The sequence below is a fragment of the Salvelinus alpinus genome, chromosome 5 (genome assembly GCF_045679555.1).
Source record: "Salvelinus alpinus chromosome 5, SLU_Salpinus.1, whole genome shotgun sequence".
NCBI lineage: Eukaryota > Metazoa > Chordata > Actinopteri > Salmoniformes > Salmonidae > Salvelinus > Salvelinus alpinus.
The window spans coordinates 34186186-34200692 of record NC_092090.1 but is presented as its reverse complement, the minus strand read 5'-3'; the positions used below and the strand labels follow the sequence as shown (position 1 = coordinate 34200692).

General features: G+C 46.2%; 1 protein-coding gene across 1 annotated transcript in view; it reads left to right on the top strand.

Moving 5' to 3' along the window:
• Positions 1-9558: 9558 nt before the first annotated feature.
• LOC139575978 (immunoglobulin superfamily DCC subclass member 4-like) overlaps positions 9559-14507 on the top strand; it is a 63463-nt gene continuing 58514 nt past the window's right edge. The window contains exon 1 of the mRNA XM_071401512.1: positions 9559-10019. Coding sequence (XP_071257613.1) covers positions 9875-10019 — 145 coding nt within the window. The 5' untranslated portion in view covers positions 9559-9874. The remainder of the gene's footprint in view (positions 10020-14507) is intronic.

Sequence of the window (14507 nt, the reverse complement as noted above, 5' to 3'; positions counted from 1 at the left end):
TAAGTTTACTGTGCTTTCCTGGAGGTTAAATCCTGAGTCCATTCTAACATGAATCCAGGTGAAACTTGCATGGTCATTATTTGAAAGTGCTCGTACAGCAGCATGTATGGACATCTGGTGATTCCTGTATCAACAGGCTAAGGAGCTTAACCTTGCAGTGCACTGCATGATACGTTGTTAAATTGTAATTTGATTTCCACTACTTGGCTTTTATTCTGCATAACTAAAGCCCTGTAGTAACCTGATTCTTGTGTTGGCAGGCAGGGGCCTTGCTTTGAAACCAACAGGCTGGAGGATGCCAAGAGCCCCATGCTGAGAGGAAGGGTTTGGGAGTCATCACAACAAAGAAGGAGAACACAGGAATCCTGCAGTAGCACTTCTGTTCAATGACCTTTAGGGGGCACTTTTTCTGAAGCTGTGAAAGAGTGTGAGCGAGGTCGTTCAGTATGCTACTGCTGCTGCTGAATCTACTTGGGTGACTCTGGGTTTGTTCATTTTCCTGTGCTATTTTAGATGGAGTGCTTCAAGAAAATGGCTTTTGGCTTGTCGTGGTTAACCTATGTATAGCTGCTGTGCCTATTTCTCTGTTTGTGTAAGTCACCTTTTTTTCCAGAGCTGTGGGTTTCTACTTGTAGTTCAGAGTGTGGTCTCTATCTTCACACACACACACACACACACACACACACACACACACACACACACACACACACACACACACACACACACACACACACAGAGAGAGAGAGAGCGAGAGCGAGAGACAGGCACTCAGAGAGTATGCTCACTCTCCTGGGTATCTCTCTCTCTCTCACTTTCCATCTTTCTCTCTATCTCTCTCACTCACTCACTCACTCTCTCACACTCTTTCTCTCTCGCTCTCTCTCGTTCATCTACTCTCACTTTCTCTCTCACGCACACATACACACACACACACACACACACATACACTCACACTCACACTCACACTCACACTCAAAGTATACGCAGGTATATGCAAAACTAACATCCACATACAGAGACACCATGTTTGCACATGCACCAGTGGAGGCTGCTGAGGGGAAGACAGCGCATAATAATGGCTGGAGTGGAGTATAATGGCTGGAATGGACTGAATGGAATGGTATCCAAAATATTTACTCCATTCCAGCCATTATTATGAGCCGTCCTTCCTTCAGCAGCCTCCACTAACATGCACCCAGTACATGTGAGTTCAAAAACACTCCACACGCACACACACACACACACACACACAGCACCCACATAACCCTTGAGAAGGCACTTGGTATGTGTACAGCATGCATAGCTGCTCTCAGGCTGCCAGTCATGTAAACCCCCAGCCTCTGGCTTGGAGGCCAATACAGTAAGTAAGATGCCACAGACCAGCCTATCTACAAACACGCACACGCACACGCACTCGCACTCACACACTCTCTCTCTCTCCCTCTCTCTCCCTCTCTCTCTTTCTCTCTCTCTCAATCTCTCTCTCTCTCTCCCCTCTCTCTCTCTTTCTCTCCCCCCCCCCTCTCTCACACACACACACACACACACACACACACACACACACACACACACACACACACACACACACACACACACACACACACACACACACACACACATACACACATACAACGCACACATACAACACACACACACACACACACACACACACACACACACACACACACACATACAGCTTCAGGGAGAGGAAAGATTGCCCTGCACACTGTTTTCTCTACAAGAAGGCCATTTGGCATCACACCTCCCCTCTCCAATGAAACAGATAAGTGTTCTGAGGGCAGTTGACACATCTAGCAACAACAAAAAAGCTGATAATACTCATATTATAAAACCACAAGGACTATTTCATCTTCCTGATGTGTCACATTGAGAAGTAATGGCAATAATTCTCAGTGATGAAATCCTTAAAAATAGCACGGCTGGCATCTGCTTGCCCAAGGAGACACATTACAGTCATTGTCTAGTCTCCTCTTCTCAAAACGCATGACACACATCACATACTATACAATTTAGCCTGTGACAAACTTACAGTATCAGAGAGAGAGAGAGCTCTGGAAAATGAATAAACAAGCCAATTAGTATTCAAAGGCCCCTGTATGCCTGTCCACAGGGCTGCAGGTAGGCATCTGTCCACTTGTCCTCACTAGAGACAGGTGTGAGATGGGGGAGAGTGGCCTGCGAGAGAGAGAGGCACCGCTGGGCATCACAAACCTCCCCCCAAAAACCCTGGCCCCTCAGCCTCCTATTGATCTGAAGTAGACGACTAAATGATCAATACATTTCTCTCCTCTGTGGAATAGTTGGCCTTCATGAAACAGGGTTTTTCCCTCTATAATGATCATCTTTTTCTGAAGCATTCTTTTCACTCTGACAGTATCTGTCCATCACCAACTAACGCAGTGGATGCATACGCTTTGGAGCGTTGAGGATAAACAGGGCATATTTAGAAAAGCCACATAGTATTTGGAAATTTCACCATAATTGAGATGAGCTACTACACTCACAGAAAAAAGGGTGCGATCTAAACCTAAAAGGGTTCTTCAGCTGTGCCCATAGGGGAACCCTTTACACAGAGGGTTCTACATGAAACCCCAAAGGGTTCTACCTGGAACCAAAAAGGGTTCTCCTATGGGGACAGCCAAATAACCCTTTTGGAGCCCTTTTATATAAGAGTGTATAGTCTCAAATGGGTGATGTCATTTGAATCATTCCCCCAAATCTTCCCAGCCAAAGGAAATGTCTGTTTTCAGTTTATAAGATCTCTATGTTGGAATGGCTCTGAAGCTTTTCAGATGTAACAGGGGTCGACTAGGGGTCAGCACATCTCTGGGAGAGATCCTTCTTGCCTCCCTGACAGCAGAGAATGTACAGATATCAGCTGCATTCTCTTTACGTACGTGTAGCATGAACATATTCCATGCTACACATAATCTCCATCAGAGACTCACAGATGGTAATGTGAAATGTTCTGAACAGGCTTTCAGGAGCTCCCTGCTTCCATTCTTAAGACTCCTGCAACTCTTCCACTTTTCTCTCCCCCTCCATCCCTCCCCCCCCCCCCCCCCCCCTCTCTCCCCATCTCCCCCGTCCTTACTCCTTCCTATCTGACCCTCTCTCTGTACTCCATGAATATTCACCAGCGGCAGGTCCAGTCTCGACAGTGCTTATTAAAACCATCTCTAATAACATGCACCTTCAATAGAAAGCCAAAACACAGATAAGGGTTGGCTGGTGGTGGGGGCTCTCTCTCCCACAGCTAACAAGGCCCCCATTGATGGGACACTTGAGACAACGACATGTTAGCAGAGCAGGAATGAGCTTTCTTTCCCAGAGCAGGACCGAGCTTTCTTTCCCAGAGCAGGACCGAGCTTTCCTTCCCAGAGCAGGACCGAGCTTTCCTTCCCAGAGCAGGACCGAGCCCCACAGCCTTTTACTGAGATTTTAAATCTACTTTTAAGCTAATTAGGATACAAACAGCTTCCTTCACAGAATATTGGTTATAGCCTGTGTTCAGAGGGATTCTGCCCACCCTGCTTCCCCTCCACTCCTCCTCCCTGGCTTCCCCTCTCTTTGCCCCTCTCAGCAGAGGAGATTAGGATGGGAAAGTCAGCTTGCCTCATCAGCTTGGCCAACACTGCATTGATGAGGCACAATGAGCCTTTTCTTTGTCTGGTTGATTACTTGATATATCTTCCCCTAGACAGAGGGCACATACTGTATGAAATGAGGACTTGATGATGAGATGGTGAATGGTGCTACTAGTGGGTGGATTCCCTCTAGTGGAGAGAGAAAGTGAGAGAGAGAATGGTAAGGGGGGGGTCGGGGGGGCTGTGCCGACTGTATGTTCCACGGCCCAGAAAAGAAGATAGAGGACAGAGTTAATGTTTTCTCTCCTCCCTTCTCTGCTCCCTCCCTCCCTCTCTTCACCCCTCACCTCTCCCTCTGTAGGCAGATTGGTAGGAGTGGGCAGAAGGCTGGGCTTTTGTGCCTTTGCCCATGAGATCATAACCCAGGATGTGCTCAGAATAATGAAAAGAGGGAGGCATTACATCATGAACAAACACACACACCCTGGTACCTCATTGAATAGTAGTGTGTGTGTGTGTGTGTGTGTGTGTGTGTGTGTGTGTGTGTGTGTGTGTGTGTGTGTGTGTGTGTGTGTGTGTGTGTGTTTGCCCCACTGTACATGTTTGCCTTGTTAAACTCTGAATATGAATGTCCTCCTCCCACCCTGTTCCCCCCTCAGTGCTCCAGGGTTGGGCATGCTGCCAGTGAGACCCCGGTGGTATTGTACTACTAAAGCAAACCATTTGCCCAGTCACCCTTAGTCTTGGTTTCTATGGAGACCCCTTCCTCCTCGCCAAGCATGCACTCGGCACCCCTCCAGCGGAACGGGGTGGGATAACACCAAGCCGGCCAATCACACACACTCACCTACTTTACATATGCAAACATGGACCATGAACTTCTCCATAATGCACAGTTTGCTCCCCAAATGATTACACTAGTGTTGGTTGAATGGCTGTTCTGAGAAGAAAAAGAGGTAGTAAAAAACTATTAATTTCACCCAAACCACCTTTGTTGTTTGAATTGCGCACTAATTGCATCATCTGACGTGTAAATGAAAAAAGAAACACATAATATACTTATTTTGGTATTTTCTCGTCCCCTGTAGCATGTTCTTTGTTGACATAACTCATGGTATGTTTGTCTGATGTAACATACCCTTTTCCACCAGAGGGCAGTGCTCTGTCTGTGTCTTCTCCTCTCCTTACTGTAGAGCAGCCCTGCTGCTGCCTGTCAGACAGATAGGTAAGTACACCTTGGGGGGGATGAAACTCAGCCACTGTGGAGGCTACTGCAGTCAGCACGACCAAAATACAAACACCTCGGCACTTTAAGAACACTGTGACCTCTACAGAGCACAAAGGCCAGGGCAGGAACCACAGCCAGAGATAGAGGCCAGGAGAGATATGGGACCGTACAGGTGGCTGGGAGGGGAGGCAAGAGAAGAAAATGGATGCTTATCTCAACTAATTTGCATGGCCTTTTTGGCAACCATTAAAAGTATACAGCGAAACAGGACAGGTTTTGGGCCTATTTGGTTTTACAATCGCTCTGCCTCAGCCTCTCCTCTGAGCATAGTAATCCTGTCTACTACTGCCATCCATTGTCCAAGATGTAAAGTCCCACACACAACCAATCTCATTTTAAAAGGCCCTAGGAGAAGAAGGAAAAATCTAATTTGTTCACACACAAACACAAACGTTGGGTTCATTGCCAAAATAAAAACTACTTTCTCTGTTCACTGAAGCCTGACAACTTTACTATCCTAATTGGCCTCATTAAGTGGAACCTCAAAGTGTGTAAATAATTTGTCTGCAATAAGCTTGCCCTATCTTTAGCTCTCTTGGCTCGCTCTCTCTGACTTGTTTTCGTTGTGAAGAGAAAGGAGGCCCAGAGTTAAAATAGCAGCCCATAGTTCCTGGAGCAGATGTAGGATCTTAATTTGATCACCCTGTTGACTTTCCAGCAAATGAAAACCTGTAGTGTATTTTAGTTTAAAAAAGGCGTCTGAAGTTTCCACTTTGAAATTTCAGACTTGATTTTACCTTACAAAAAATGTATCAACCCCTACAAAATGTCCATTGATTATAATCCACATAATAATTCAAATTTCCTGTTGTTGCAGATTTTATTTTCTTGCTATAGAAAACTGGCTCAAATTAAGATCCTATATCTGTATTGTATTATCCTTTGACAAAAATAACCTTTGATGTGGTAATGAGAGAGACCAGTGTAGAATCACAGCGCCACAGATCTCAAAATGCGTTCCATCTGAACATGGTTTATTACGAGGCTTGTTTCTGTAGTGTTAACAAATCACAGATGGGGTAATCTTGTTGTTGTTCTGGCAGGTTCTGTCGGTTTGTGGTTTTGGGGGAATAGAGTGAATTAAGATCAGAGTAGAGTTGCTCAGGACCACGTCTCTTCTGTTGTTAACTAGCTCTGTGGCACTAGTAGGACAAATCACATCTCATCACTTTGTAAACATGCATGTCTGGAGCACTGCGACTTTGTTTCTACCATGGCAAACTGTGTAGAACTGCAGCAGACCCCATGGCAGACTGTGTAGAACTGCAGCAGACTGGCTTTAAAACTGCAACATTGCAGCCTCTGCTCCTGCCATGTTACATGTCACATGTCACACACATAGAAGTTGTCCGCTCTGTCTCTTTTTCTTTCTCAGTACTGTTTGAGATCACACTTTTAACAAGCAACTTTAATAAGGCATTTCTAAAGTCATTAGCAAACCAGCTTATAAATGGTTTATAAAGACTTCATTCATTTATGTTTTGGTTAAAGTAGGAACATATTCCTCTTGGGTAAGTAATCACTTTCAGAATGCAGCCTACTGAACTTTGCATGTTGATGGAGAGTTTTAATTGCAGGGGTCATACTATATACTGTACTACCTCTTACGGACAGCTGTTCCTGTATTCAAGTAACCAATGCACTCAGTATTTTATGACGGCTGGTGAAAGGAGAGAAAGCGTTGTCAGACCACAAGCACTCAAGTCCCAACCACATCTGGTATTACACTCAAAAGGAAGGTTTCTAATCCAATAACAAATTATACAAATAACAACACAATCACAGGATTTGTGTCCGCACATGGTATTGAAATTCATCCCACCTGGCCCAAAACACCAATCTTTCTGAATGTGGCCATAATCCAATCACACGGGACGCATTTCAACACCAGGCATAGACAGAGTGCATTGTACATTGGCGAGGCATTGAACAGGAGATGGGAGTTCTTCTTACCTATTCACCACAATAACAGGATGGACTCAGATCGACCCGTCAGATCCCTGGAAACAAGGGTCTGCAATGTAAAGTGTCTGTGCAGGCACTAATCCCTCAGCCACATTTCTCCAACCCATCTCCTCCTGTAGGCTTTACTATTCCCCTGGCTGCAGAGCGGAAACGGCACATGGGGCTGCTGGGTATGCCACAGCATGTTATTGTCTCCTCTCTTTCTCAGACGGCTGGGGTCCAGCTGGCTCCTGCTATGTGTTATCATGTGAAAACCAATGGCGGGTCCCTTAACACATGGTGCAGGGCAGGGCAGGGCAGAGCAGGGCAGGGCAGGGCAGGGCAGGCCATGCCAGGCGGTGACTAGATGGGTGATTGGTATGCAGTCAGATGTTCAATCCCTGGTCCTCATCTTGACCCTTTCTCTACCATCCTCTCTCTTCTCTCCCGCTCTCTCTCAGCCCTCTGGATAGGGGAGAGGGTGAGGCTGCATGCCCTGAGAATTGAGATAAAAAATGATCTGTCTTTTCAACTGCTTTAAGGGTACTGGCTAAACCATGGAGCAACTAGGGAGCATGTATTCTGTTGGCTATCATAATGATGTGTGATATGAATAGCTATCTGGGAGAAATCTTGTTTTGCTGTAGGCTGTATGAGTGCCACGTGTGCATCTTGAACACATGGCAGGTGCACCCAACCTTGGACACCACCAGTGGCGACCCGTCATTCAGGGCAGGTGGGGCAGCCTAGCTCAGTGCTTTCTGTGGTGGTGGGGCAGTCAGCGGAAAATACACAGCGTAGGGGTTGGTAATGTTCTCTAGTTGCGCCGTGATTGGCTTAGTGTTCTGTCACTCATGGGGACACTACGTCACTGCCAAATCCAAGGGTAGAGCCTGAAAATTCAAGCTCCTTGGGTGCTGCCATAGAGTTACATTAGAAGTGCCCATCCAAGAAGGCTCAATGTCATTGGCCATAGATAAATATGATGTCAAATCACGTTACATCTACAGTAGCTTGATTGGACTGATAATGTCAACATCATACTTTCAAAATCTTAGCTAGCAGTCATCATCATTAATCAAGTTGACAATCTAATGGAAATCCTTTTTAATCTTTGTCATATGAAGATAAATTATAGATAAAATATATAAGTGCTCATTGGCCATTGGACATAAACATTACACAACAAGTTGGAAATCGCAAATTCAACAATGAGTGGTTTGGAAGGAATCAGTTGCTAACTGCAAGCATTGCAGAGCAATCACTAGCCTGCTATTCAGTGGAGTGGGTGTGTGGTCCCAATTCTGGGTTTAAGGGTCTCTTTTCCACATGTATAATAATGAACATTCAACATTGGCCATGCTGTCAATCCAGCATGATTTCTGCCGCGCTCAAAACAACTGTTAACTCAGAACTGGGAAATCTGACTTCAGTGAGTTCAAAATGTGACAAAATGTGCCCACGAAGGACTGCTGCACCACCTTCCTGTTCAAGTGAGCACAGCACAACATGGTGAGTACAAAAGTGTATTGTATGCTGCTGCATAAGTGATGTAATATGCCAGGGAGATATGTATTCCTTAGCTAAGAAAGTAATACTAAGTGTATGTTGTGTAGTAAGCTGTTAGTAGCCCATGTGCCTCACCCTAATAATTTGGTCTATTTTCTCCTCTTAATTTCACCTACTGTTCTGACTTGGTGGTGCACATGTAGCCTATTTCCTGTTTTAGAGAAATGTAATCATAGAATATTGTAAAAGCTTTCATTGTCACACATATGCCCCCTTTATTTATACTACGGTTCTGACTTGGTGTACCGGGAGAACACTGTAAGAATGGCCCTTTTCTGAATTCTGTTGTTGTACATTTCAAAAGTGCTGAACAAATAGATATATTGACGTCCTAGTTTGCTCATTAATGTCTTAATCGAAATTACGGATTGCCTCTTATCCCCTTGTTGTCCCCTTATGCCATAGTTTGTACATCTCAATTGTCAGTAGAAACCACATTTGTTTAATTAAGCAAGTCAGCCATATCAGCTAAGTTTTTTTAAAGGCAGTAAATGAATCTGAATGAACTGTTTCGCTGCTAGACAAGGCTCCGCTGATAGCCAGGTGTAGCAGTGGTAAGGTGTTGGGACTGCTGTTGGGACAGCTTTATGTAGGCCCTAACAGTTTGTGGGCACCGTTTGTCACCGCTATAGTGCAATTAATGTACTGTTTAGTTTTGTGTTGTGTAGTGGCTTTGCTGGCTTGCATCCCTATTATATAGTTTTTGTTTGCCCCACCAACATTTACATGCTAAAATCGCCGCTGGCCCCCTCTTCTGTTTTAAACGCCAGTTGACTCAGCTGCCCAAGCTGTGTCTTCCATATGAAACTGCAGAATTGTAGTTTTATTATTTATTTAACCTTTATTTAACTAGGCAGAACAAATTCTTATTTACAATGATGGCCTACCCCGGCCAAACGCGGACGACGCTGGGCCAACTGTGCGCCGCCCTATGGGACTCCCAATCACGGCCGGATGTGATACAGCCTGGATTCGACCCAGTGACTGTAGTGACGCCTCTTGCACTTAAAGGCAGTTCTTTAGACGCCATTCGGGAGCCCAATACAGCGAGATTGATTCTATTTTTTTGCCGGCTATATAGGCACGGCTGCGGCACACAGCAGTCTATTCACAAGCGTAGAGCTCAACAACAAAGATAGGGGGTGTGTGAAATTATTGGCAGCGTTTCAGGTGACTCCAGGAGACACCTAAAGCGGGACTTGCCAGTGTGTTTGAGGGAGTGTGTGTGTATACGTGCATACGTCCGTGCGTGTGTGTGTGTACGAGTGTGTGTGTGTGGAGCAGCCAACACACTTACATTCGCTCACAACATGGCGATGAAGCGCCGAGAGACACGACGGCTCTCTCCCCACTAAATGCAACCATGTTCTGAGTGAAAGCAGGGTACTATGCCAAAGGGAAATACATTAACTAATAGCCAACTAATAGTCTATTTCAGAGAGGATCTAATTGCGGATTCCATTATATGCATGTTGCTAGCGGTATAGCTGGCTGTAGAGACCCGCACGCTGCTTTACCCCTCTGCTGGAAATCAATGCTTTACATGGCGGTGGAGGCTATCTGGGTTTTCTATCTACTTTCGTTGGGCTTCTGTGGACCATCCGTTCAAGGTAAGTCGCTTAGCTTAATAGCACTGTTATTGACTTGCGCATGCCTTTCAAGTTAGCAATGTATTATATTATAGTTATTTTTCAGAACATGCAGGTGCGATAAGAAGAGATTGGTTAGTGAACACATTTGGCAGCTTACTCGTTGCAGTGGTTGTATCTAACTGTTCAGTCTAGGTATCGGTACTATGGTAGGTCTATCTAGCAAAGGCTATAACGTTCTTACTTTTTTTCAATGGACTATTCGTCTTCCAGCACACGCTGTCGGGCTTCTCTTTATACCCAATGCTGGACTGCCGGTTACAAAGTTAGTTGCACATCTGCAACTATGTAACCATTATCTGCCTATAACGTATTTAATGTTACAGTGGAGGCAAGCGTTCTTTGAAGACATGTGCTGTGGAGTTGAGTTTGAGGAATGTGAGTTGCGTTTCAAGAGGTTTAAATAATGAGCGTTAAACATGTGGCCTGTGGGTTTTCTGCACAAATATCATTTTTCACAATTCAAAAGCGTTGCCGGTGGGACGTTTTTTCAGATGTCACGATTTATAAATCTAATGCAATAACCCATATCGCTACAACAGGAGTTTGCCTCTAGTAAGGTGTATGCCTAAATAACACTGTTATTACAATTATTTATGAGCTGCTCTCATACCTTACACACGAAAACGTTTCTTATCAATTGTCACATAATTGTATTTATGTTTGTGCTCTTGCCTCGAAACAAATGAAGGCTTATTATATTTTGTGATGTTTGAATCGTCATATCGAACATGTGCCTTGTGTTTTGGGGGCTTGGGAGTGGATGCACTTGGTCGCTGCCTTTCAGGCATTGCGGTGGCCTTCAGATGAAGAAGGGAAGCGGTGATTTGAGAGCCAGGGAGCCACCGATAGGCGGCGAGGGTGCGAGGCAGGCAGGCGCTGAGCGAGAGAGACCAGCCACAGAATTTTCGACAAAGAAAAGTGCAGGAGCACGGGAGTAGAAACATGAAATAGGCCGATTGGATTTTGTTCTATCTGAAGTAGCTCACGTTAGAGGAAAGGCAAACATATTGGATCATTGCTTTGAACAACGTGGAGGAATAGTGGTATCAGGGCAGACAATGTTTTCCTGTTAATCAAGATGCATGGAGTAACTTCCCTGTTCTACCTGTATATGTACAAGTGAGACTTCAAGTATGGCTCACAAACCTGGGTAAAGAGGTAAAGAGGTTGTTGATCATGTAATTTGGACTAATACATTTTCAAGGCTAGAGAACACAAACCTCAGTGTTCCATGATAATGCATTTTCTACCCATTCTATCCATCATGTTGTCACAATGAGGTTTAAGCTGGAGATACAAACTACAGTACATTACCTTGAGGGGTTGTGTGTGTGCGTGCTCGTGTGTGTGTTTGGAACAGGCAACAGTGGCATGTGCTCATCACAAGGCCCACAGTAGTGTGTGTGAACATCTCCCTCAGCCCTCATACACCCTGGGGTGTGTTCCCACAGCCCACAGTGGAGCATTGTAGAGCCTTCACTGGACTGGTGGGAGCTTTCTTGTGTGTGTGTGTGTGTGTGTGTGTGTGTGTGTGTGTGTGTGTGTGTGTGTGTGTGTGTGTGTGTGTGTGTGTGTGTGTGTGTGTGTGTGTGTGTGTGTGTGTGTGTGTGTGTGTGTGTGTGTGTGTGAGAGAGTGTGTGTGTGTGAGAGAGTGGTATGTTTGGAGAGAGAAAGAGGAATGTTAAGGGTGGTGGGTTGGTTGGGAGGGTATTGTGGGAACTGGAGCTGGCGAATGGAGGTTGCTGGGTGGGAGTAGGGGGTGATAGTGGGGCAGGGATGAATTGACTGGAGAGAGTTTGGGTGCATGGGATGTCGCTGTATCAGATCCACAAACAAAGAGCTTGTTTTTTCCATTTGAAAGATCAAATGAAAATATGTCAACTCCGCTGAACTCATCAGGAACAAATGAATGCTGTGAGAGTGAGTGAGTGTCTGTGTGTTTAGACAAGCTCTCTCTCCCTCTAACCCAGTACTCCCGCTAGGAGTGTCACATGCACACCGACCAAATTACTGGGCTTTCACTGAACCCTCATCACTACGTCCTCTCTATGGTTCCCAGCGTTGTCTCCTATTCTCCTGTACTCTAATCCTGACTCCCTCTAGTCATCCTATCTCATCCATGGTCAACGATTTAATGCTCAGTGTTAATCAGCCCACTGACCCCTGCTTCAATTTGACTCCTCCTCACTCTTCCTACCCCTGTCTGAGGCTCGACTGACCTCTGTCCCTCCTAGTCCTTCATCATTGGTCCTGTTCAATGCCTCCCTCCCCTTCATTCCTTCCTTCCTCAATGTAATCACAGATATTAACTGGTTGTGATTGGTGAAAGTAGTAGGTTGGTAGGTAACCTTAGTTACCCATCCAATCATATATAGATCTGTTTTTTCCCCAGGAGTTGAGTTAGGAAGGATATCTAAATTGGAACAGGGCCTATATCCACCCAATCCATCCCTATTACATGCCACTGAGGCTGCAGCACCCCACCTCAGCCCCTGTCTGCAACACACTACATCAGCCCCTGTCTGCAGCACCCTACATCAGCCCCTGTCTGCAGCACCCTACATCAGCCCCTGTCTGCAGCACACTACATCATCCCCTGTCTGCAGCACCCTACATCAGCCCCTGTCTGCAGCACCCCACTTTAGCCCCTGTCTGCAGCACCCCACCTCAGCCCCCGTCTGCAGCACCCCACCTCAGCCCCTGTCTGCAGCACACTACATCATCCCCTGTCTGCAGCACCCTACCTCAGCCCCTGTCTGCAGCACCCCACCTCAGCCTCTGTCTGCAGCACCCCACCTCAGCCCCTGTCTGCAGCACCCTACCTCAGCCCCTGTCTGCAGCACCCTACCTCAGCCCCTGTCTGCAGCACCCCACCTCAGCCCCTGTCTGCACACACTACATCAGCCCCTGTCTGCACACACTACATCAGCCCCTGTCTGCAGCACCCTACCTCAGCCCCTGTCTGCAGCACCCTACCTCAGCCCCTGTCTGCAGCACCCTACCTCAGCCCCTGTCTGCAGCACCCCACCTCAGCCTCTGTCTGCAGCACCCCACCTCAGCCCCTGTCTGCAGCACCCTACCTCAGCCCCTGTCTGCAGCACCCTACCTCAGCCCCTGTCTGCAGCACCCCACCTCAGCCCCTGTCTGCACACACTACATCAGCCCCTGTCTGCACACACTACATCAGCCCCTGTCTGCAGCACCCTACCTCAGCCCCTGTCTGCAGCACCCCACCTCAGCCCCTGTCTGCAGCACCCCACCTCAGCCCCTGTCTGCAGCACCCTACCTCAGCCCCTGTCTGCAGCACCCCACCTCAGCCCCTGTCTGCACACACTACATCAGCCCCTGTCTGCACACACTACAACAGCCCCTGTCTGCAGCACCCTACAACAGCCCCTGTCTGCAGCACCCTACCTCAGCCCCTGTCTGCAGCACCCCAACTCAGCCCCTGGAGGATGCTTGTGAACAAGTCCTGCTTAATAAAGATAATTGCATTTCTTTGTGAGCTGTTCTGTAAATGGACTAATTATGTTAAGTTTGTTGCATCAATGACTATGCGCTTGGCTAAAGTCATTAGCATTATTTGAACTTTGTCTGGCAAAAATCCGCTTGTAATCCAAGCCGTCTTATTTTATTTATTGTGCCCATATCTCAATCCCTTGGTTCTTGAGGTGTGATTGCTGTGTTTCTGACAGCCCAGTGGGGTGGAAAGGGCATGTTTATAAGCATGATGAGTGTAGTATGTGTCTTTGTGTGTGTCTGACTATGCCTACATGTGTGCCTATCCAGATTGTCATACCGTCATACCATTTCTCTACCATACCGGGGTATACGGTATTACCGAATGTCATATCTGGGGTGCACATTTATTGACGCACAATTAACAATTTAGGCAACAGTGATCTTAATCCAGGAGGGAATTGAATGTCTCTGCTGTAACCAAGAAGCTGGATCTTGACATCTAGCCACCTAGCTAGCAAGTCAGCAAACCAAATGGATAGCTGGAGCCCTGAGCCAGATATGATTTATTTGACACATCTTAGATTTCTTATAGTTATACTTAACTTATAGTTATAAGCAGTGGCATAGGACGCAACCCCAGCAACGGCAATGAAAATCATACCGTCTGTATTTCGAAATACCCCAGTATATGGTATAAACAGTATATGGTATAAACAGTATATGGTATAAACAGTATATGGTATAAACAGCATATCGCCCAAGTCTAGTGCCTAATCTATTTGTATGTGAGTGCATCTTGATCCCCCTGGAGATACACAGCTAAATTAGGATGCATATTATTTAAAGAGGCCCCAGGCTGAATTTGAGCTGCATATCTTTGTCCAGTGAAGATGTTGGTTTGTATGGCTGGCCGAGTGTGTCTGTTCATGTTTGGTAGTGTCAGAGGACCAATCCTAGTCTCAGAGGTGGTATAAAGGACTGTTC